Source organism: Haliotis cracherodii, unplaced genomic scaffold, assembly GCF_022045235.1.
Source record: "Haliotis cracherodii isolate W230 unplaced genomic scaffold, xgHalCrac1.p SCAF_6, whole genome shotgun sequence".
Classification (NCBI taxonomy): domain Eukaryota; kingdom Metazoa; phylum Mollusca; class Gastropoda; order Lepetellida; family Haliotidae; genus Haliotis; species Haliotis cracherodii.
In genome coordinates, this window is record NW_027266319.1 from 26,745,152 (window position 1) to 26,768,207 (window position 23,056).

The window sequence follows — 23,056 nt, forward strand, 5'->3', positions numbered from 1 at the left end:
CCTGTCTCATCCCCCACCTCATCCTCTGCCTCGTCCCCTCATTCCCAGCAATGTGTAACATTATCTTCATGCCTTGAAATGAGTTATCAAGCCACTTATAGAAATGTGACTACTCTCAGATTTGTTGAAATTTGTCATATATGCACTTATTGTTTGAGTCCAGTGACCACACCACAAGGTGGTAAGAAATCTCAAGATTCTCTTTCAAGTGACAATTGAGTCAGTTGTGATGGTGTCAAGAAAGAGAAGTCACATGAAACACATGTAAAGAGATAAAAATAGCTTATAAAGCAGGATCAGTCAGCCATTCAATATACCAGGGCTGTGTTTAATAAGTTAAGGCAATCTCATTAAAATCAGATCTTAGTCATTACTACCGCTAAACAAAGATCTGAGGACATCCCATTACGGGTCACGTCAGAACGACCTTTCGCGAATTTTGACCGACCAATGAAATGGCTGACAAGAAATCGACATTGGCCAATCAGAAAGCAGCTTTCCCGAGCTTTACGACACTAGTTTCAAACTGGCGACTATGCTTCGAAACATATTTTGACATATTGTCGATTAAAAATTTTAAAACTGAGAAGAAGAACATTCTGGAATGGCTTATAGATGGCCTAGATTGTATGGATATAATCATAAAACCCGTAACTGTCGTTCGGAATATCCCGTGTTAAATATATTGTGGTTGCATGATTAGAAAACACATTCCGACTGTCACTTTCATATTTCGCTAGCGAGAACTAAGATCTGATTTTAATGAGATTGTAAGTTAAGGTGTCTTTTCCTTCTGAACATTTACAAATGTCATACATTGTTTGTAAACTAATGAATAATTGTAAGAGAGTCTGTATGTTTTGGTACTGATGCTGTGCATGTTGTGTGCAGGTGTGGATCGCCCTGTACCATCTGCTGATGGGGGGAGACTGTCAGAAGAAGTACGACATTGACTCCTACAGGAAGAACACCATCCTCAAGGTAGCAAGATCCTTTTATAATACTAATCTTGCTCTTTAGGAGATATGATAGATTCTTTTATTACATTTTTAAACATCCTATGTATGTCATAACAAGCAAAGAAAATAGGGATCTGATGGTCCCAATGTCTGTTTAGCTGAAGAGAATTTGGATTGGTATCATCAAGAAAGGTCTACATTTGCATTATTTTTGTTTGATAGCTGCTGTCACCCACAGCTGGCTGATGCTGACTCATTCATTCTGTTTTAGGGATAGCAATGTATTTGTTTTCATGTGTGCACAGGGCACTAATGAACATACTTAGATCATATGATGTCCTGTTTATTCAGTATAAAGTACAAATAGTACAAATAGTACAATAATACAACCAGATGACAACATATCACAAGTTTCCAGTGTTGAGAAAATGACATTACTTTGAAGCATTCATAAAATGCTTTTTCTAGTCGTGTTACAAAGTGATGGTACATTTTAAACATGAGCATAATATAAGAAAAGTGCAACAACATGTGTTAGTGAATTTACATTTTGTGACTGAAGAATATTAATTAGGATTTGTTTACTTTTATGCTGCAAATGTATATTTGATAAATATTTACTTTGAATTGAGGGTTTTTCACAAAGAGTTGAGGGGCGGTCGGGTAGCCTGTTGGTTAAAGCATTCGCTCGTCACGCCAAAGACCCGAGTTCGATTCCCGACATGGGTACAATGTGTGAAGCCCATTTGTGGTGTCCCCCGCCGTGATATTGCTAGAATATTGCTAAAAGCGGCGTAAAATCATACTCACTCACTCACTCTCAAAGAGTTCATTATACTCTGCTTGGATATGACCACTGATACTTCATGCTAGGTTCATTCATAAGTTATGAAAAGAAATCATTACAATTATAAAAGTAATTTCAAGGAATTTTTAACCCTATGGTGAATTTCTGTTAAAAATACATTTGTCGTGTTTGACTTATTTGTACCCTCCATTGAATAATTCAGATATTTTCAGATCAGATCATATTATGATGGAGATATAGAGATATAGCTAGGGCTGGCTAGAAAGATTGATAATCGTTGATGAGAAGAAATATTTACGATTATCGATGTGAAAATTGTGTCATTGATATCTTACATCAACTATTGTGATGAAATAATGTTTTAATGTACGGAAGCAGATGTGTTACTGTCCATTGACAAAGACGAAAAGGAACTTATCTTAAACGTCCACAATCTAATCCATGCATCAATGTGTCACCATTCACCAGTGACATAAATATGTTGTCTCTCGCAGCTTTTTGCATATTTGCTCAAAGTTACCTCTCCGATATTTGTTGATAATTGATGGATATTTAGTTAACAATTATCGATTTCTATGATCTAATCGATATCCAGCCCTAGATATAGCCAACTGTGATGCATCTGCTTGGTGTTGAGATGAGTGCGTATCTCTGCTGCAGCTGCGGTCTCACCTGACTGAGATTCTGCTGGACCAGCTGCCCGTCCTGGGGGAGATGCAGAGATACCTGGAACAACTGTCCATGATGGAACCTCCAGCGCCACAGAAGAGCTTTGTCCTGGAACAGGTGAACTAGTGGCGCCTTTACCTTGATTCTTTGACATTTCTTGTACCATGGTGATACATCCCCGGTAATGTGTGAAGAATGTGAGGTAGATAATTCAATGACGGCACGGAAGTTGTAGCTGGTTAACACTAGAAAACCTGTAAGTAGGGGATTTAACAAAGATCTGATGACATCCCATTAAGGGTCACGTCAGACCGACCTTGCGCGAACTGTGACCGACCAATTGAATGACCAATCAGAAGGCAGCTTTCTCATGCTTTACACCACTAATTTCAAATTGGCGACTACGCTTCGAAACATATTTTGACAAATTCTCAATTACAAATTTGAAACCTGAACAAAAGAACAACCTGGAATGGCTAATAAATGGTCAAGATTGTAGTCATTAAACCCGTAACTATCGTTCGGAGTTAAAGTTTCCGAGGTCTGATTTTAATGAGATTGGGGATTTTTCCAGGTCATTCCTTCATTACCATTTTATCAGGGTTTCTCTGTAAAAGTGGATCAGCCTGTTGACATAGAGAAACAGTAATAAAACATTTTACTGATTTTATGAATTTTAACAGAACATTTATTCTATATCATTATTTTTTTTCATAAGAATCCTGTCCACTTATAAATTACAGTCAGAGAATATGTTGTAGAATTTGAACCAATCTTAACTCCTGTAAAGGTGAGCGATTTGGGAAATTGTTTGAGATATTCAATTTGCAGTTGCCTATTAACTTGATCTATGCACTGGTCGTTCTAGCTGATATGATAACATTTGTGAAACCTGGTCACAGGAGTATGAGCTTCAGTGGCGGACTGATAGTAACAATGTACAGCTGATGAAGCAGGTATCAATATGTCATGGCTGTATTATGCTACCATTCTGAACGGGAGACTGGGTTTGTTTGGGTTCATACACAATATGTGATTCATCTTCCTTCTGTACAGGTCCCCGAGATTCGCGATGGCATCTTGAAGCAGTGGGAGGGCAAGTGGAAACAACTGGCCAAGAAACAGTCAAAGACCCACTTTAACCCTTCTGCAGACGCTATCAGAGCACAAGCACAAAGGTCTCCTGAAATTCTTTCATCTGTGTTAAAAATCATTCTACCCTTGTTTAGCATCTTCCCAAGGCAAGGGAGCTAACTGACTACAAAAGTCCAATTTCCACCCTTGCCGAACTAGGCTGCAATTATGGAGTTATATTTTGGCTGGACTAACGAGTCTATGCATAGTCCAATGAAAACGAGTAACGAAATCAACATCCGATTTCCACCAATTGCACAATTTGCAAAGCCTGTGTACCGGTGCCGACAACTAAGCATCAACAGATATTTTCCAAATCTTTTCATGTTTTGAATCAAGGTGCTCACATGATTTGATGCACTTAGCAAAGTAAGACCAGTTTTATTACAAAAAAGATCTTGATTATCGATCAGATCGCTACGCTTGGCGACGCCATTTTGTTTGAAGCAAATGCAAATGATATGAGAGATGGAATCTGATTGGACAATAGGAGGGACATAGAAGGGACATAACTGTAAAGACATGCTTCAACAACTTTTAATAATGTAGAGACATGCTCCAACAGCTTTTAACAATGTAGAGACATGCTCCAACAACTTTTAATTATGTAGAGTCATGATTCAACAACTTTTAATAATGTAGAGACATGCTCCAACAACTTTTAAAAATGTAGAGACATGCTCCAACATCTTTTAATAATGTAGAGACATGCTCCAACAATTTTTAATAATGTAGAGACAAGCTCCAACAACTTTTAAAAATGTATAGACATGCTTCAACAGCTTTTAACAATGTAGAGACATGCTCCAACAACTTTTTATTATGTAGAGTCATGCTTCAACAACTTTAAATAATGTAGAGACATGCTCCAACTTTTAAAAATGTAGAGACATGCTCCAACATCTTTTAATAATGTAGAGACATGCTCCAACAGCTTTTAACAATGTAGAGACATGCTCCAACAACTTTTAATTATGTAGAGTCATGATTCAACAACTTTTAATAATGTAGAGACATGCTCCAACAACTTTTAAAAATGTAGAGACATGCTCCAACATCTTTTAATAATGTAGAGACATGATCCAACAATTTTTAATAATGTAGAGACAAGCTCCAACAACTTTTAAAAATGTAGAGACATGCTTCAACAGCTTTTAACAATGTAGAGACATGCTCCAACAACTTTTTATTATGTAGAGTCATGCTTCAACAACTTTAAATAATGTAGAGACATGCTCCAACAACTTTTAAAAATGTAGAGACATGCTCCAACATCTTTTAATAATGTAGAGACATGCTCCAACAACTTTTAATAATGTAGAGACAAGCTCCAACAACTTTTAAAAATGTAGAGACATGATCCAACAACTTTTAATAATGTAGAGACATGCTCCAACAACTTTTAAAAATGTAGAGACATGCTCCAACATCTTTTAATAATGTAGAGACATGCTCCAACAATTTTTAATAATGTAGAGACAAGCTCCAACAACTTTTAAAAATGTAGAGACATGCTTCAACAGCTTTTAACAATGTAGAGACATGCTCCAACAACTTTTTATTATGTAGAGTCATGCTTCAACAACTTTAAATAATGTAGAGACATGCTCCAACTTTTAAAAATGTAGAGACATGCTCCAACATCTTTTAATAATGTAGAGACATGCTCCAACAACTTTTAATAATGTAGAGACAAGCTCCAACAACTTTTAAAAATGTAGAGACATGCTCCAACAACTTTTAACGATGTAGAGACATGCTTCAACAACTTTCAACCTTTTGAAGTGAATGTCAAAAACAAATCTTACTTTCTTAATGAGAACAAACACTATTTTGGTTCAGATGGGCGGAGACGTACAACATGGACGTGCTGGAGGGCCTACTGACTGACCCCCCTAAATGTGCTGGGTGCGGACAGCCAGCAACAAAACGCTGCTCCCGATGTCACAACGAATGGTACTGTCGCAGGTAAGGCCATACCAGACTACTTTGTGAAGTATTATATAATTCTTATAACCCATGTGAGTGACGACTGCTGAATCACTGTCACGATGCGACTGTGTGTTGTCTTGGCTGGTACGTATTATGTAATTGCATGTTGCAGACAGAACTTGTTTCTTTTGGATCATATTAGTGTTGGGAAGCTTGGGATCATTCAGCTTTTTCTCGATAACTACACATGTATATGGTCATATCATGTTATAAACAGAATAATTTTCATATCGAAATATATGAAATATACACTGATTATTATATGAGCATGTTTTACCATGTCAGAATTCTTGTATTTCCTGAGCATGACCGAGAATAATAAATGAATTCTCACACAAGTTTCATAAAATCAGTATGACACGCATGATAGTGTAATAACTTCTTTATTACCCATTATTTCTCAATCCTTTTTAGATCCTGTTTAGAAAAATGCACTGATCCAATCGACGACTTCGAAAACCACAATTGTAGAATAATGAACAAACTTCAGCTATGTTGTTGTTTCTAGTGTGACATCATTCCAACCTTACACCACAATAAGATTTGATTAATACCAACAATGCAGTCAGGGTTTGATCTTTGCGCATGTAGTGATCTTTGCACTAAAGTACTCACGGAAATGAAAAAAAAATGTTTTTCTCAATTTAAAAATCGACACAAAGTGTTACGTAGATGTAAATACGAAATAACAAAACAACGCGAAAAGTACTAGTCTGGATTTGCTAGTTTGATCTCAGTAAACAATACAAAATGTACTTTACAGGAGGTAATTTGTCGGCACTTTCAACATTCAAAAATAAAACTAAGTCCAAATTGACATAGCAGAAACAGACTATATAGGCATTACGCACCTGTTCTCACCTGTCGTCAAGGTGTCATAGGTCACCTTGATCTTCTTACACCTGGTTATGCCCTGTTTCACAATAGTCTGTTTTATTCACATTTTTACACACTTTTACGTGTAAAAAGGCATAAAATCATTTGATACGCTGTATTTGTGCCACGGCCCAATTAGTACTAATTTAGTTGTTTAATATTTACATATTTTGTATATCAACTGCATTTATTTAAGATCTGAGGCCGAAAAAACAGTTTTTTTTCATTTCCGTGAGTACTTTAGTGCCCATATGATTTATATGCACTTGGTTATTTCTAACCCTATGGGTAATACATATGTGAAGTAGTGAGGCAAGTGCTTGATCGACTAACAAGATTTATCTAGAATTTTTTGAAGTGTGTTGATGTTGTTGTCAGTCTCTTGAATGTTTATAGATCTTTCAAAAACTTGGCAAACAAGGAATGAATTTCTCCTTTATGTTACTACTTTTCCAAACAGAAAGAATCGAGCTGATTATGTTTGTTGGTTTGTCAGCATGCCCATGCTCGTGGGTTCACCCAAGTGGTAAACATCCCTGTGTCACATGGGGCCTTGCTCCTACATTAAGCTGACATGTTATGATATACTGTTCAAATCAGTGTTACACCAAAACAGACTCACTCCACACTGAAATATTTGTCTTTCCCTGCAGAGAGTGCCAGGTGAACCAGTGGAAGAGACACAAGCCGGCCTGTGATCTGTTGTTTAACTCGCTACAGAAGATGGAGGCAGACGTCAAGGCTGCGTCATGACCTTAAGATCTGAACCTGGAACTTTCATATTTAGTGGATCTGGACCGAATTTTGATGTAATTGTACACTGATGCAATGAAATACTGACACTGGATGCTGAAGGACAGTAGCCAAAGGGAGGCACAGAAATTCTGCAAACACCATCATGCGTGGTCTTTGTGACAGATATATTTAACAAATCAAATTTGAATTGTCATAATCTGTTCAGTGTTTCACCCACTAAGCAGGACATGAATTTGACATACAGTATCAAAATGCTCCATGATCTCTTTAAAGAAACCAATCTGTGCAAGATCAGTTTCCATGAAGAACGTTAGGTATGAGGTGTGCAATATAGCATGTATCTGGGAACATCAGTTCCCGGGATCATTTAAATACATTGGACCATATCATGTTCTTCACATCTTCATTTTACACATGGACTGCAGCGCTGATGTCTCAAACACTTCAAGAAGCAATGCGGTCATTGTCACTACCAAGCCAAAACTGAACTGAAGTATACTGAACAAAAATAGTTAGGGATCATGAAATATTTTTATATGCTGTACACATTTAAAGAAACTCAGTTTTCACAACAAAAACATATCCTTATAAATATGCTTGATTCCCAATGTATTTTGTTCAGTATACATTCATAGTGCATGAGACCTGATTAAAAACAGTAACTAAATAATGTTTTTTCTCCAAACTGTATCCTTATGAATGGTATCTGATTTCCTTTCAACAGCTTGTTGGCAATAATGTCTTTGTGTCACTCTCAAACTCACACTAACTGTATCTCGTTTGTGTTCTATTGAGGAACATGTGTTGGTATCCATTATGTTCAGTGAGTAAGTATGTTCAGCTGATCATACTAACAGTCTGCTGACCTTGACGTCTAACTAAGTGTATGATGAAACTGTTTTCATTTGTACATTCCATTGCCATCGCTGTTCCGTGATTATTTATTTTTTTACAGATGGTTGTAAAATAAACACAAAAATATAATACCTCAGAGTTGACTGTTTATTCCATATATATACATTATGTAAAGTTCAACTTTATCAAAACATATAATTGCACAATCTACAAAAGTCGTAAAAAAAATACATTAATATTCATTTGTACATTGTTGCACATTATGCATCTATGGATCTATTTCTTGAGTTATATAAAAAAGAATACACAAGAGACATGTTTGTTCAGAATGTAGGAGTTTATGGTGTCTGCAATATACAAGCTATATCATGGCGGCAAGAGAAGAATTAGTTTGATGGCATGAAAACCCTTGACCGTGACAAGCAATCAGGTTAGTTTATTCAGCATGACACACAAAGGATGTATTCTGCCTCTGCACAACCACTGTAGTTAAATGCATAGTGCGTTATGACAGGACATTGAACATCCACATCTTTGATTGGAGTTGTTCCAAGGAGTATAAAATTGCAGTCTTGTGCACTGCTCTGTGTTAAATGAGTCGACTTCTACTTTCCATTGACATGTTGTCTTGGACAGCTTTTGATCAAGATAATCTAATTTCAAAATGAAAGATAAAACTAACTACTGTATATCCTATATGGGTAAAGAACTTGTGTAAAATATGACAACATTAATCATGTGGATATATTTTATATATAATTTGGTCCAGATGAGATCAACAAGAGGGAATGTGAGAAGCAACTATTGACATTTTGTATCATTTGAGCAAAAAGGTTTCACAACAAAGTGAGGTGAAATGTTGTATAAAGTCGCATTCAAGATTATTGCACTCATAATGATGTGTATGCACGTGTGTGTGTGTGTGTGTGTGTGCACGTGCGTGTGTGTTTGTCTGCTTGTACTAGTCCAGACTAATGCCGATTTTATAGCGTTAGCCTCTTGAGATACCATGCCGCAGTTTAACATGAATACCCCACTCAGACACAGTATACTGACTCCGAGAAGACCCGTCCATTTTTAGCCCCCTATGCCGAGCACCAGGCAGGGTAACAACAACTACCATCTTTTATCGTCTTTTGGTGTGCCACAATGGGAACTCCTACCTAAGAAGGTGGGGTGCACACTGTACACAATAAAATACGGTAGTATTTCAGTAATTCACAGGATATCAGTTTAATGTGAGAGAAACGCCAGTGCAGGTCCTACACGTTAACTACTGAAGTAAAACCCCAAAACAAAGGTCATGCCAAGGTCATTAACAACCCACAGGCATATGCTGGGAAGAACAGACTGTGGATCGTAGTCAGGGCAATTCTGGAATTCCGACCCTTGACTGGTGGATTCTAACAGCAAGTCCAACACTGGCTGAGCTAAAATATCATTCAATAATCAAAAATGTCATGCCAGGACTAATTACATTTTTAGAAGAGATTTTGATGCTATGAAGAGGTGACTCAGATGGTGAAAGAGTATTATATATACTACATGAAGTCTGTTCCTTTCCCTTGCTTAGTTGGAGAGCCCAGTAAGTTTGAATGACCATGCCCACATACAAGGGATCTTGTTGACAGGAATCGGTGGAATTTCAATGACTATTCCTCCTGTGTTGCCTTTCTTCCAGTTAAAGTTGCCTTGGTAACCCATCAAGGAAACGGTTGTTGCCACGGTCGTCATGGGGACCCCAAGGGTCAAGGTGTCCCCCTCAGGCCAGTCCAGGATGATGGCGTATACATTGTTCTGGTCACGATCTTTCTTGGATGTATACCTGGTGAAAAACATGAAAATCCAAAATACTGATGGTATATAGGGCTTGGACGAGTCCAAATTTACTACCAGGGTACCCAACCCCCTATTGCCCAACCCTACCCGGGTACCTGCTGTAGGTCTCAAGAGATAGGTACAAAATATCCGATTCGGTGAAAAACATGAAAATCCCAAATACTGTAAACAGGGATTTTTTTGCGACCGCAAATATTTCGCGTTTTGCGAACGAGACTCAATCGCAAAAATTAAAAAACGCAAAAATAAGTATAATTAATACATACATACTTTATTCATTGCAACACGTCATCAAATGTTGAAATCATCAACCAGAACCACAAGTTACTCAATAAGTTAAAAACACAAATGAATGCAGAATGGTCACACAATACATCACAAATGACAGTGTAAACAGACCAATTAGTGTCACTGTTTCCTCACAGTAATCCTGCCTTCTTCCAACCTCGCTTGATTGCGTCAGTGTCCTTTGCAATTTTGTCCACACAGGAAACAAGCCATCTTGTGTGAATCGGTTTCATGACACTGGTCAACTTTCCGGCCAACTCAGATTAACTAGCTTCGGACAGAAGCTGTCTATTGTTTGATAATCGAGGTGTCATCTCATCACGGCAACTCACAAAAATATCTCGTCGCAGTATTGTCTTTGGCGTGGTATTCGCAATATTTTAACGGCGCAGAAATAAAGCTGTTTACAGTAGTGATGGTATATAGGGCTAGGACGAGTGCAAATTTACTACCAGGCTACCCAACCGCCTATTGCCCAACCATACCCAGGTACCCGCTGTAGGTCTCAAGAGATAGGTACAAAATATCCGACTGGGAAACGTTTGACCTGTCAACATGTATTTAGATATATGTAAAATTGATCTGGTCATGTAACACTGAAGTTGACTAAAGTTTTATCTTTATGCAAACATATATAGTCAGAAGGAAACGGGAACCTTTGTCACTTATAGTGTAGCCATAGAGTTCTAGATAATTAACTCGTGACTAACCACGGGTCCGGGTAGTCCTGTGGGTACCCGGGTCCTTCTTAGTACCCAAGTACCCAAGTTACCCATCCCAGCCCTAATGGTATAGGCCTGACTCTCTAATTGCAATTTATTGCAATAATGATTTATGTATTGTGATATGAACCACAATATATTGCATGCAATCTTTTCATCTGTGATTTTTTATGAACCTAAACCAAAATGGACCCATGCATCAGACGTTCCCAGCATATCTTTGACAGCTTCGTAGTCAAGAGCCATTTTGTTGGATGTTGTATATACATAGACACAGTATATACAGGTAGCTGGTCACGAATAGTTTTGGCTTTTTTTATCACAGGAATCAGGCTGCTAATTTCCTAATTTCAATTTGACTTGTCACGTATGTAAACTTTGCCAAAAAGATGAAAATATGCATGATTTTGAAAAACACAATATACCCGAATTTTCCAAATGTATTGTGACACTTACTCCTCAGTATTACAAATCGTGGTATACAGGTATACCGACAGTACTGCCCACCTGTATTCCTAAATCACAATTTTCCAACAAAACACTTACAGGCTACACTTTCCCCTTCACATAGATCATGGAGACATATATATGTGTATGTTGTTGAAAGCCCAATCAGCAATATTCCAACGACCAGACAATAATGTGTGAGCAATGAACCACGCTATCAGGGTACAATGATACACAATGAACAAAGTCCCCGATCCTGACAACCTGAGATATTTCGTCAGGGTGACTATTTCTGTCATATCACAGTTATTGAATGTGGTTGGGAGGCAAAACTAATGCAGGCCTTTGACAATACCGCCACACCTGCACAAGTCAGCAGAGCGACAGAACAAGCCAAATTTATCACATTTTAATTCTTCGTTTGACGAGCGAACGCTTTAACCACTAGGCTACCCGACCGCCCCTTATGGCATATGAAGGGAGATATACTGAGTGTGAATATGAATGACTTACCAGACTCTCTGGGTCACTGTGTCATTCTGGTGTGTCCAGGGCCGGGTGGAGTAGATGGCCTCCCCGTTCACCTTCATCCAGTCCCCCAACTGCTTCAGGCGCTCCTGGAAGATCGGGATGAGGCGGCCATCTTTGGTGGGGCCGATGTTCATCAGCAGGTTGCCGCCACAGCTGAAGTGTGAAAGGATGACATTGTGACAGTTGCAGGTGCATTAGGGCAATGATAGAAGCAACAGGACGTCTAGAAGAGGACACAGTCCCTGACAGAAGTATGAGGCAGTACCTGACAGTTTCCACAAAGGTTTCCAGCAGGTCTTCAATGGTCAGGTAATCAGTCAGTTTAGCATTGCGCCTGTAGCCCCAGGAATAATGGTCAATAGTCATTGCATTCTCCCACTTGTGTTTCTGCAGTACACCTGGAAGAGTCACACACACAAATATTACAACAGGTACTGAGGCTATGCTTATATAATTGGTTTACAGGTCCACTGACTCAGTGGAATCACACTGAACATGCTGAAACGCACTATTATGTTCGTCCTTCTAAATTGTAAAATTACATGAGAATTCCCGGAATATATGTGCATACACTATATTACACTGAAGACTGATGAGACTTGCACATGGCAATATATTCAGATAACGTTTTGAAGAACAGTGAGTGAGTATGGTTTTACGCTGCTTTTAGCAATATTCCAGCAATATCACTGCGGGGGACACCAGAAATGTGCTTCACACATTGTACCAATGTCGGGAATCAAACACGGGTCTTCAGCGTGACGAGCGAACGCTTTAACCACTAGGCTACCCGACTGCCCCTTTGAAGAACAGAACAAAAGATGCAAAAATAGGTATTTTATTTCTACCCCAACTTTTGCACTCTTTCCATAAACCGTAAAACAATAGGCCAAACCCATCAACGGACTACTGTTCCTTGACTGGCTGATAACAGAATGGATGGGTCTTGTGTCGCATTATTGCCCTGAATGATGTCGCTGATTTTGTACTGTGGTCTTCAGTTATTTGTGTTTATTATCAAATAAACAGTCTGTAGAGTTATTGTTGTTAATGAATTTCGTTATAAGAATTGACTTCATTTTTGTGTTTATGGAGATATAAAAGTAAACACCGGTGTGCACACTTTTTGTAAACAGGATGTGACAGGTTTTTACATTAATACCTCCATACATGCAAAATAGGGCTTGGACGGGTAACCGGGTACTCAGGTCGAGTTGGTACTGGGTAAGACCCTGGTACCCACAGGACTACCCACACCTATGGTTAATCATGTGATATTTTGTTTAATGACAAACATTATACAGAACCCTAAGTGGTTACACCACAAGTAACAAATGGTCGCATTCCTTCGTGACCATGCACCCATTCCTTCTGATGTTTGAATAATAATTAAACTTCAATAAACTTCAGTGTATGCATGAACGATCATTTTATATGTGTCTGTAAATAGTTTTGGCCAGGGCTCCGGTCAAACTATTCCCAATCGGACATTATTTACCTATCTCTTGAGACCTACAGCAGGTACCCAGGTAGGGTCGGGTAATAGGGGGTTGGGTACCCTGGTAGTAAATTTGCACTCGTCCTAGCCCTATATACCATCACTATTTTGGATTTTCATGTTTTTCACCAGGTATACATCCAAGAAAGATGGTGACCAGAACAATGTATACGCCATCATCCTGGACTGGCCTGAGGGGGACACCTTGACCCTTGGGGCCCCCATGACGACCGTGGCAACAACCGTTTCCTTGATGGGTTACCAAGGCAACTTTACCCGGGTAGTAAATTTGGACTCATCCCAGCCCTAATGCCAAACATATGGAAGTCAATTCTTAAGTCTACATACTAACCCTGTGAGGAGGGTGGCCCAACCTACCTGGATTGTACCTGTCGTCACAGGTGTAGAACCCTCCGTGGTGACAGTCAGTGCCGCTGCCCCAACGGTCATTGGTCACTACAGTGTCCTTCACTGGGCTAGTGAATAAAAAGGTAGAAAGGAAATATTCAGAGTATCATTAAATGTTTCCTTCACTGGGCTAGTGAATAAAAAGGTAGAAAGGAAATATTCAGAGTATCATTAAATGTTTCCTTCACTGGGCTAGTGAATAAAAAGGTAGAAAGGAAATATTCAGAGTATCATTAAATGTTTCCTTCACTGGGCTAGTGAATAAAAAGGTAGAAAGGAAATATTCAGAGTATCATTAAATGTTTCCTTCACTGGGCTAGTGAATAAAAAGGTAGAAAGGAAATATTCAGAGTATCATTAAATGTTTCCTTCACTGGGCTAGTGAATAAAAAGGTAGAAAGGAAATATTCAGAGTATCATTAAATGTTTCCTTCACTAGGCTAGTGAATAAAAAGGTAGAAAGGAAATATTCAGAGTATCATTAAATGTTTCCTTCACTGGGCTAGTGAATAAAAAGGTAGAAAGGAAATATTCAGAGTATCATTAAATGTTTCCTTCACTGGGCTAGTGAATAAAAAGGTAGAAAGGAAATATTCAGAGTATCATTAAATGTTTCCTTCACTGGGCTAGTGAATAAAAAGGTAGAAAGGAAATATTCAGAGTATCATTAAATGTTTCCTTCACTGGGCTAGTGAATAAAAAGGTAGAAAGGAAATATTCAGAGTATCATTAAATGTTTCCTTCACTGGGCTAGTGAATAAAAAGGTAGAAAGGAAATATTCAGAGTATCATTAAATGTTTCCTTCACTGGGCTAGTGAATAAAAAGGTAGAAAGGAAATATTCAGAGTATCATTAAATGTTTCCTTCACTGGGCTAGTGAATAAAAAGGTAGAAAGGAAATATTCAGAGTATCATTAAATGTTTCCTTCACTGGGCTAGTGAATAAAAAGGTAGAAAGGAAATATTCAGAGTATCATTAAATGTTTCTTTCACTGGGCTAGTGAATAAAAAGGTAGAAAGGAAATATTCAGAGTATCATTAAATGTTTCCTTCACTGGGCTAGTGAATAAAAAGGTAGAAAGGAAATATTCAGAGTATCATTAAATGTTTCCTTCACTGGGCTAGTGTATAGAAAGGTAGAAAGGAAATATTCAGAGTATCATTAAATGTTTCCTTCACTGGGCTAGTGAATAGAAAGGTAGAAAGGAAAAATTCAGAGTATCATTAAATGTTTCCTTCACTGGACTAGTGAATAGAAAGGTAGAAAGGAAAAATTCAGAGTATCATTAAATGTTTCCTTCACTGGGCTAGTGAATAAAAAGGTAGAAAGGAAATATTCAGAGTATCATTAAATGTTTCCTTCACTGGGCTAGTGAATAAAAAGGCAGAAAGGAAATATTCAGAGTATCATTAAATGTTTCCTTCACTGGGCTAGTGTATAGAAAGGTAGAAAGGAAATATTCAGAGTATCATTAAATGTTTCCTTCACTGGGCTAGTGAATAGAAAGGTAGAAAGGAAATATTCAGAGTATCATTAAATGTTTCCTTCACTGGGCTAGTGAATAAAAAGGTAGAAAGGAAATATTCAGAGCATCATTAAATGTTTCCTTCACTGGGCTAGTGAATAAAAAGGTAGAAAGGAAATATTCAGAGTATCATTAAATGTTTCCTTCACTGGACTAGTGAATAGAAAGGTAGAAAGGAAATATTCAGAGTATCATTAAATGTTTCCTTCACTGGGCTAGTGAATAAAAAGGTAGAAAGGAAATATTCAGAGTATCATTAAATGTTTCCTTCACTGGGCTAGTGAATAGAAAGGTGGAAAGGAAATATTCAGAGTATCATTAAATGTTTCCTTCACTGGGCTAGTGTATAGAAAGGTAGAAAGGAAATATTCAGAGTATCATTAAATGTTTCCTTCACTGGGCTAGTGTATAGAAAGGTGGAAAGGAAATATTCAGAGTATCATTAAATGTTTCCTTCACTAGGCTAGTGAATAAAAAGGTAGAAAGGAAATATTCAGAGTATCATTAAATGTTTCCTTCACTGGGCTAGTGAATAAAAAGGTAGAAAGGAAATATTCAGAGTATCATTAAATGTTTCCTTCACTGGGCTAGTGAATAAAAAGGTAGAAAGGAAATATTCAGAGTATCATTAAATGTTTCCTTCACTGGGCTAGTGAATAAAAAGGTAGAAAGGAAATATTCAGAGTATCATTAAATGTTTCCTTCACTGGGCTAGTGAATAAAAAGGGAGAAAGGAAATATTCAGAGTATCATTAAATGTTTCCTTCACTGGACTAGTGTATAGAAAGGTGGAAAGGAAATATTCAGAGTATCATTAAATGTTTCCTTCACTGGGCTAGTGTATAGAAAGGTGGAAAGGAAATATTCAGAGTATCATTAAATGTTTCCTTCACTGGGCTAGTGAATAAAAAGGTAGAAAGGAAATATTCAGAGTATCATTAAATGTTTCCTTCACTGGGCTAGTGAATAAAAAGGAAGAAAGGAAATATTCAGAGCATCATTAAATGTTTCCTTCACTGGGCTAGTGAATAAAAAGGTAGAAAGGAAATATTCAGAGTATCATTAAATGCCTCCTTCACTGGACTAGTGTATAGAAAGGTGGAAATGATTTATTCAGAGTATCATTAAATACATTGTGTGACACTATTCCAAATATCATGAAACATTTTCTTACAAAGTGCTTGCTCAACCCAAACATCAGCCAACTCCAGACAATATCAAAACATTATGCAAGTTTCAGGGGTGATGGTGTCTCTCTCTTCCTCTGCTTACATGCGTGCGTTAGTTTCAATGCTGAACCCAGCAATATACTAGCTGCATGGCAGCAGTCAGTTATTAACTGAGTCTGGACCAGACAATCTAGTGATTGAGATCGTAAACAATGATCCATATCATTAGGGTATGATGACACATAATCAACCAAGTCACCAAGTCTGACCATCCAATCCATTAAGTCGCCTCGTACTACCAGTATAGGTTGCTGGTGACCAATACCAACCTGGAATACCCACGAGGTAAATCTTCCTCTGCATTGGTGGTCATATAATTATTTTGATATATCTATTTGCCAATATCAGTGCCAACCTATTTTAGAAATAATCATTTTGGGGGAATTCCAATTACAAATCAATTTAAAATTATGCAGTGGGAGAAATGGGTTTAACATTAATTTCAACACTATGTCAATCATATCACGGCTTGTCATGTTGGAGGAATGCACAAAAGGACGAGGTCTGAGAGGTTTACCATGGACATGATGCTGACAAACCTCGGATCATAATAGGGGTACAATAAATCTGCAGATCCTGGCACTGCCAAGGGATGGTACTCAGTGTTGTGAGTTAGTAAACACTCTGGCTAGAGGTATATTCATAATCTGTCTATGCTGAACTTGCATTCACATGAGGCATAACACAATGGACATATGATGCAGTGGATAATCGAGGATAGGATAAATAACCAGCACATCCTGGCACTGGGATGTAATTCTGTCTCACCTGTCATTGTACAGCCAGGCAATAAACTCCTGGGCCTGCCAGTATTCCGCTGAGCCTCCACCGCTGGCATCAGACCACACGACTTCTGGCTCATAGTTGTTGACCAGCTCATACAGCTCGGGCAGAGACCTGTTCTGTTAAAACAGACGACATAAACATAGGATAGTTTGTGTTCTGGAAACATAAACAAGGTTGGTATTTGTTAAAAACTGCCACTCAATTCATTATTCATAATTGAGGGTGTCAATCCCTTTTCAGTATGCTGGATGCCGATCCCTGGAAAGTGGTATTCTGGATGTGGGAGTGCAGTAAGTACACTGGGTGCCATAAAACATTTCTCTGGTACCTGGATGTCAATGCTTCAAAGTTGAAATGTATTTTTTAAATCAATAAAAATATTTAGCCATAATTAAATGGTCCTACATTCTAGGTGAAACTCCCAGACTAATTTGCTACCACCAGCTGTATACACTGATATGACTTAACATTCTTAACTTGGATGCCAAGACAAATTATGTGGTATGGCAAATGCCTGGAGAGGGGAGTTATAATGAGAAGAAAAACATTGTCTGTTCTCAGACTTCCAGGGTTTTTTGAGCACATTGAGTGTTGTTGCAACAGACGGCAGCTGCATAATATTGTTGCAACCAATGGCAACTGCATAATATTGTTGCAACCAATGGCAACTGCATGATATTGCTGCAACCGATGGCAGCTGCATGATATTGTTGCAACCGATGGCAGCTGCATAATATTGCTAAAACCGATGGCAGCTGCATGATATTGCTGCAACCAATGGCAGCTGCATGATATAGTTGCAACTGATGGCAGCTGCATGATGTTGTTGCAACTGACGGCAGCTGCATGATGTTGTTGCAACTGATGGCAGCTGCATGGTATTGTTGCAAATGACAGCAGCTGCATGATATTGTTGCAACCGATGGCAGCTGCATAATATTGCTGCAACCGATGGCAGCTGCATGATATTGCTGCAACCAATGGCAGCTGCATGATATAGTTGCAACTGATGGCAGCTGCATGATGTTGTTGCAACTGACGGCAGCTGCATGATGTTGTTGCAACCAATGGCAGCTGCATGGTATTGTTGCAAATGACAGCAGCTGCATGATATTGTTGCAACTGATGGCAGCTGCATGATGTTGTTGCAACCGATGGCAGCTGCATGGTATTGTTGCAAATGACGGCAGCTGCATGATGTTGTTGCAACTGATGGCAGCTGCATGATGTTTTTGCAACTGATGGCAGCTGCATGATGTTGTTGCAACTGATGGCAGCTGCATGATGTTGTTGCAACTGATGGCAGCTGCATGATGTTGTTGCAACCGATGGCAGCAGCATGATGTTGTTGCATCACTTACAAACACAAAACTCTGGGTAGTGAAATTGTTGGCTTTGTCTTGTAGAAACAGGGGATTGAACCACTCGAACAGGGTGTGATACACACCAAACTTCATGCTGGTCTTGCTCTTGATTGCACTCGCCAGCTCACCTGTCAGTAAAACATCAGTAAATTAGTGAGTGAGTGAGTGAGTTTAACGCAGCTTTGAACAGTATTCCAATAATATCACGGTGCGTCAGCTTAATGTGGGTGGAAAGTCTGAAGTGATACAGGTCTTAGACGTTTACCACTTTGGTAAAATGAGCACGGGTATAGGTCTTACAAACCTAATAACATAATCAGTGCAAAACCGGTATTCAAAACCATGATATATGTTTCAGACGTGACCAATGGGTGCAACTCTGCAAAGCAAGTTGTAGCACCTTTGACGACTCGGCCAACCTGCCTCCCAAAATGATAATAAATATAATGATAACCATGTAACCATGATACTTGATAATGATTTTCATTGACATTTTACCAAGTACTATTGCATAACAGTTCTTACCCACAAGATCACGGTTTGGGCCCACAGCCTTGGAGTTCCAGTTGAAGGATGTCTTGCAGGGCCAGTTGCAGAAGCCTTCATGGTGCTTGCTCACAAACACAACATATCTGAAACAGGCAGAATAAATCCATTCACTACACATATTGATTGTTTCGAGATCGAATTGTTTCAATGGTCTGTAGGGGTGTCATGATTCACCGATGTATTGACATTACACTTCATGCTGAGAAACACATCATGCCTTCCCATGTATCGATACATATTTAAATTCTGTATCGATTTTGAAAAAGCGAATTTACAGACTTGACAATAACCAGGCCCAACAACAACCTGGGTTTGTGTAAGTAACCTATAGTCTATCACAAAACAAAACACTGAACGGAGTGCATCTTCCCGAGGCAAGAGAGTTACCTGGCTATAAAAGTCCAGTTTCAACCCTTGCCGAACTAGGCAGGTTTTATGGAGTTACATTTTGGCTGGACTAAAGAGCCCATGCATAGTCCAATGAAAATCGCTCACCGAAATCGAAATCCGGTTTGTAAACTGTCATGCAGATTTTGATCGATTGCAGGATTTGCAAAGCATGTGCACCGCCAACTTGTTGTCAGAAGATATTTTCCAAATCTTTTCATGTTTTTAATCAAGGTGCTCACGTGATTTGATGCACTTCGCGATGTAAGACCCGTTTTATCACAATATAGATCTTGATTATCGATCAGATCGTCCTGACTGGGCGCCACCATTTTGTGTGAAACAAACGCAAATGATACGACAGGTGGAATCTGATTGGTCCATGGGAAATGCTTAGCGGGGACATATCTGGTAATAGCCACTGGTGGTGCTACGATCGAGCCCAGTAATTCCAGTCTAGTTCGGCAAGGGTGGAAACTGGACTTTTATAGCCAGTTAACTCTCTTGCCTCGAGAAGATGAACAGAGTGCAGAACAGGCCACAATTAACCCACGAGGGTTAAACACAAACTTCCTGATAGAATCAACCTCCCATGTGCCGGAGCACATGGAAAACACAAAGCCACAAATTATACTGTCTACATCATGATGTGCATCGTGCACAAATATCACAACACAATTCAGTACAGTGAATGGGTGTGGGTTTGACAGTCATAATCGTTGCCTGATCCCTGAAGTTGTTTGATAGCACTGTAGTCACTGCGCTGCTATTCAGAGTTACACCAAGAATGGCAACAGTACAAAACGGAAACACCAAAAATGGCAACAAATTTTACTATACTTCCGAACCTAAAATGGTTTTCATGTTAAAGAACGTTTTCATAAAAAAAAAGACAGAATACAAATGGCTACAACCATTTATATAAAGCAGTGAAACATTAATAGCAAATTCCATTTTGTTCATTAACATGATTAAAACTTGGTCCATTTTCATCCAGTGACATTTGTTGATGTGTTTATTATGGTGTTACAGAGAAAATATGCTACAAAAAAATCTCAATCTGAATAACTTTGTTGAAAAAGCACAGCATGGGATGAAACGTAAGTATGTAAATCCTAACCATGTCTGTGCTTTGTCTTAATGTAGATGGAATATATTGCTTTCAACTATGTGCATAGTGGTGACATGGAATTGCTTGATAATATCTTTTTATATTTCCTTTATGTTGTATTCTTCTCCTTCTGAGAGAAATAGAATACTAGATATAATATATAACTTATATACAAAAGGAGTTTATGAATCACTGTTGATCCAGTTAATTAAAACAAATGGAACTGTCTTGCCATTTTGTTTTAAGCTATATTAAAAGTCACTGCCGTTTTTGGTATATCCCTAAGCTTAGCGGACTGCCTCTGTGGTCTAGTGGTAGAGCATCTGCTAGGAGAGCGGAAGGTCGGGGGTTCAATCCCTGGCTGTGTCATACCAAAAGACCTTGAAAGATGGTACCTGTTGTTACCCGACCTCATGCTCAACATTAAGGGGCTAAAACAAGGACTGTTCGGCACGGAATCAGTATTCTGTGTCTTAATGTGCTATTCATGTAAAACTGCAGTATGGTATCTTGGTTAGCACTATAAAATCAGCATTAATCGCTGCTACAAAGTGACGTTGAACCCCATTTCACCTCACCTCACCTCATCTAAAAAAGCTGCCAAATCTTAGCTGTGTACTGCTGCGTTTTTACAGAGACCATATAATATTATATGGTCTCTGGTTTTTACTATGCAATGGTCACCAATACATATTAAAGTAAGGGCGACCATGCAGTCAATATGTCTAGCGTAGCAGTTTATTGCTATGATTTCTTAGCTTCCCCAAGCTAACATAAAGGATAGTGACAGTACATGTCTAATATACAGTTCTACAGCTATCACTATCAGGATCTACCAATGACAGTGTTACTGTGGTTCTTTACGTCGATAATGTACATGGATATTTACTTTGCTCCAGCTTCTTCAAATATAGACGCCCACTCTTCAGGGTTGTAAAACTCGGCCGTGAATTCCCGAGCAAAGTCGGCGTATGTGAAATCTGGAGGATAATTCTCTTGCATAAAGAATGATATTGCGGGTAAGGGTTGTCCTTTCCAGTTCCACCAAAACCATTCGGAAGAATAACTCGGCACAGAAAAAACACCCCAGTGAATAAAAATTCCAAGTTTTGCTTCATCATACCACGATGGTAGAGGTCTAGTGTCCAAAGAATCCCAGTTAGGTTCATATCTTTTACTGGCACATGGTGAAAAGGTTGAATAACACACTAGAAGAAACAGGATCCATAGTAAACACCGTTCCGTTGTTGAGGACGCCATCTTGTAAGCATGTGACTATACTTCCTCGTCATGTGATCAACTAGTCACGTGGTTTTGCAAACGGGCTAACGCTGGAACACATGCCCCGGGGTCATATGGGGGTTGTCTTCTATACAGTAATGTGTGATAAGAGTTCTGTGAGTGAGTATGGTTTTACGCCGACTTGAGCAATATGTTAGTGTTTGTGTGCGCAGTGCCGTACCCAGCCGGGGGGCAGTTGGTTGCCCCTCTGGATTTTTTTTTATAGAAAACAGTTTTATTTGAATCAAGTTGGGGACAAGTGATACATGGAGAAATATTTGCCCTCCCTGTCAAAAAAAAGTTAACTACGGCTTTGGGAGAGAGAGAGAGAGAGAGAGAAAGAGAGAGAGAGAGAGAGAGAGAGAGAGAGAGAGAGAGAGAGAGAGAGAGAAAATTAAAGTTAGTAGGTCAGCTGATCTGCATTTACAAGACTATTTTTGTCGTCGGAGATTTGAAGATTTCAATTTTAAGTGACAAAAAGATATATTCTCTGTAAGTATAAATAAAAAGACAGCATTACTCGGCGATGTATACAACGCTTAAATATTGTTCCAGGAGTGTGTGTGTGTGTGTGTGTGTGGGGGGGGTATTACACAGCCAAACATGGTTACATGACTCTTCTTCAGCTTCTTAAACGAACAAATACGACAGTGAATTTGCTGTGACCTCGCCTTCCATTGCTAACCTGTCACAGTCACGGCAGCGTATCAACGTGGACATGTAAATGCTATTGTTCTGTGGTATCAGCAGTGGACATTGCTTCTGTTGTGTTACAGGAATATCAGACTTTAACACATCTGCGCAGTACTGCAGACACACATCTATCATATCACTTAAGGGTCATGTACATACATGTGAAACAATGGGATGAACATGCACAGTGGAAGACAACATTGTGAAGTGATCTATATCTCTATGATTTCTCGTTAGCAACAAAGTTCAGTGTCAAATTCCTCATCTTTTTCTTTGAGGAAGATTATGTATTAATGCCGAGAACTCACTGGCTAGCCCTGGGTCTCACGTTAGGGTTGCTACACATT

At 38.8% G+C, this 23,056-nt stretch overlaps 2 protein-coding genes across 2 annotated transcripts in view; one reads left to right on the top strand and one right to left on the bottom strand.

Moving 5' to 3' along the window:
• LOC139444808 (zinc finger MYND domain-containing protein 10-like) overlaps positions 1–8,178 on the top strand; it is a 16,262-nt gene extending 8,084 nt beyond the window's left edge. The window contains exons 9-13 of the mRNA XM_071225773.1: positions 892–981; positions 2,428–2,553; positions 3,493–3,614; positions 5,413–5,538; positions 7,092–8,178. Coding sequence (XP_071081874.1) covers positions 892–981; positions 2,428–2,553; positions 3,493–3,614; positions 5,413–5,538; positions 7,092–7,191 — 564 coding nt within the window. The 3' untranslated portion in view covers positions 7,192–8,178. The remainder of the gene's footprint in view (positions 1–891; positions 982–2,427; positions 2,554–3,492; positions 3,615–5,412; positions 5,539–7,091) is intronic.
• An 11-nt stretch (positions 8,179–8,189) lies between these two features.
• On the bottom strand, positions 8,190–22,010 carry LOC139444809 (alpha-L-fucosidase-like). Its single transcript, XM_071225774.1, has 8 exons — positions 21,625–22,010; positions 19,214–19,320; positions 18,686–18,816; positions 17,307–17,440; positions 13,753–13,850; positions 12,142–12,274; positions 11,859–12,029; positions 8,190–9,874 (listed from the first exon to the last, which is right to left on the bottom strand). The coding sequence occupies exons 1-8, from the start codon at positions 21,993–21,995 to the stop codon at positions 9,619–9,621; spliced, it is 1,401 nt and encodes a 466-aa protein (XP_071081875.1). The 5' UTR covers positions 21,996–22,010; the 3' UTR covers positions 8,190–9,618.
• Positions 22,011–23,056: the final 1,046 nt, after the last annotated feature.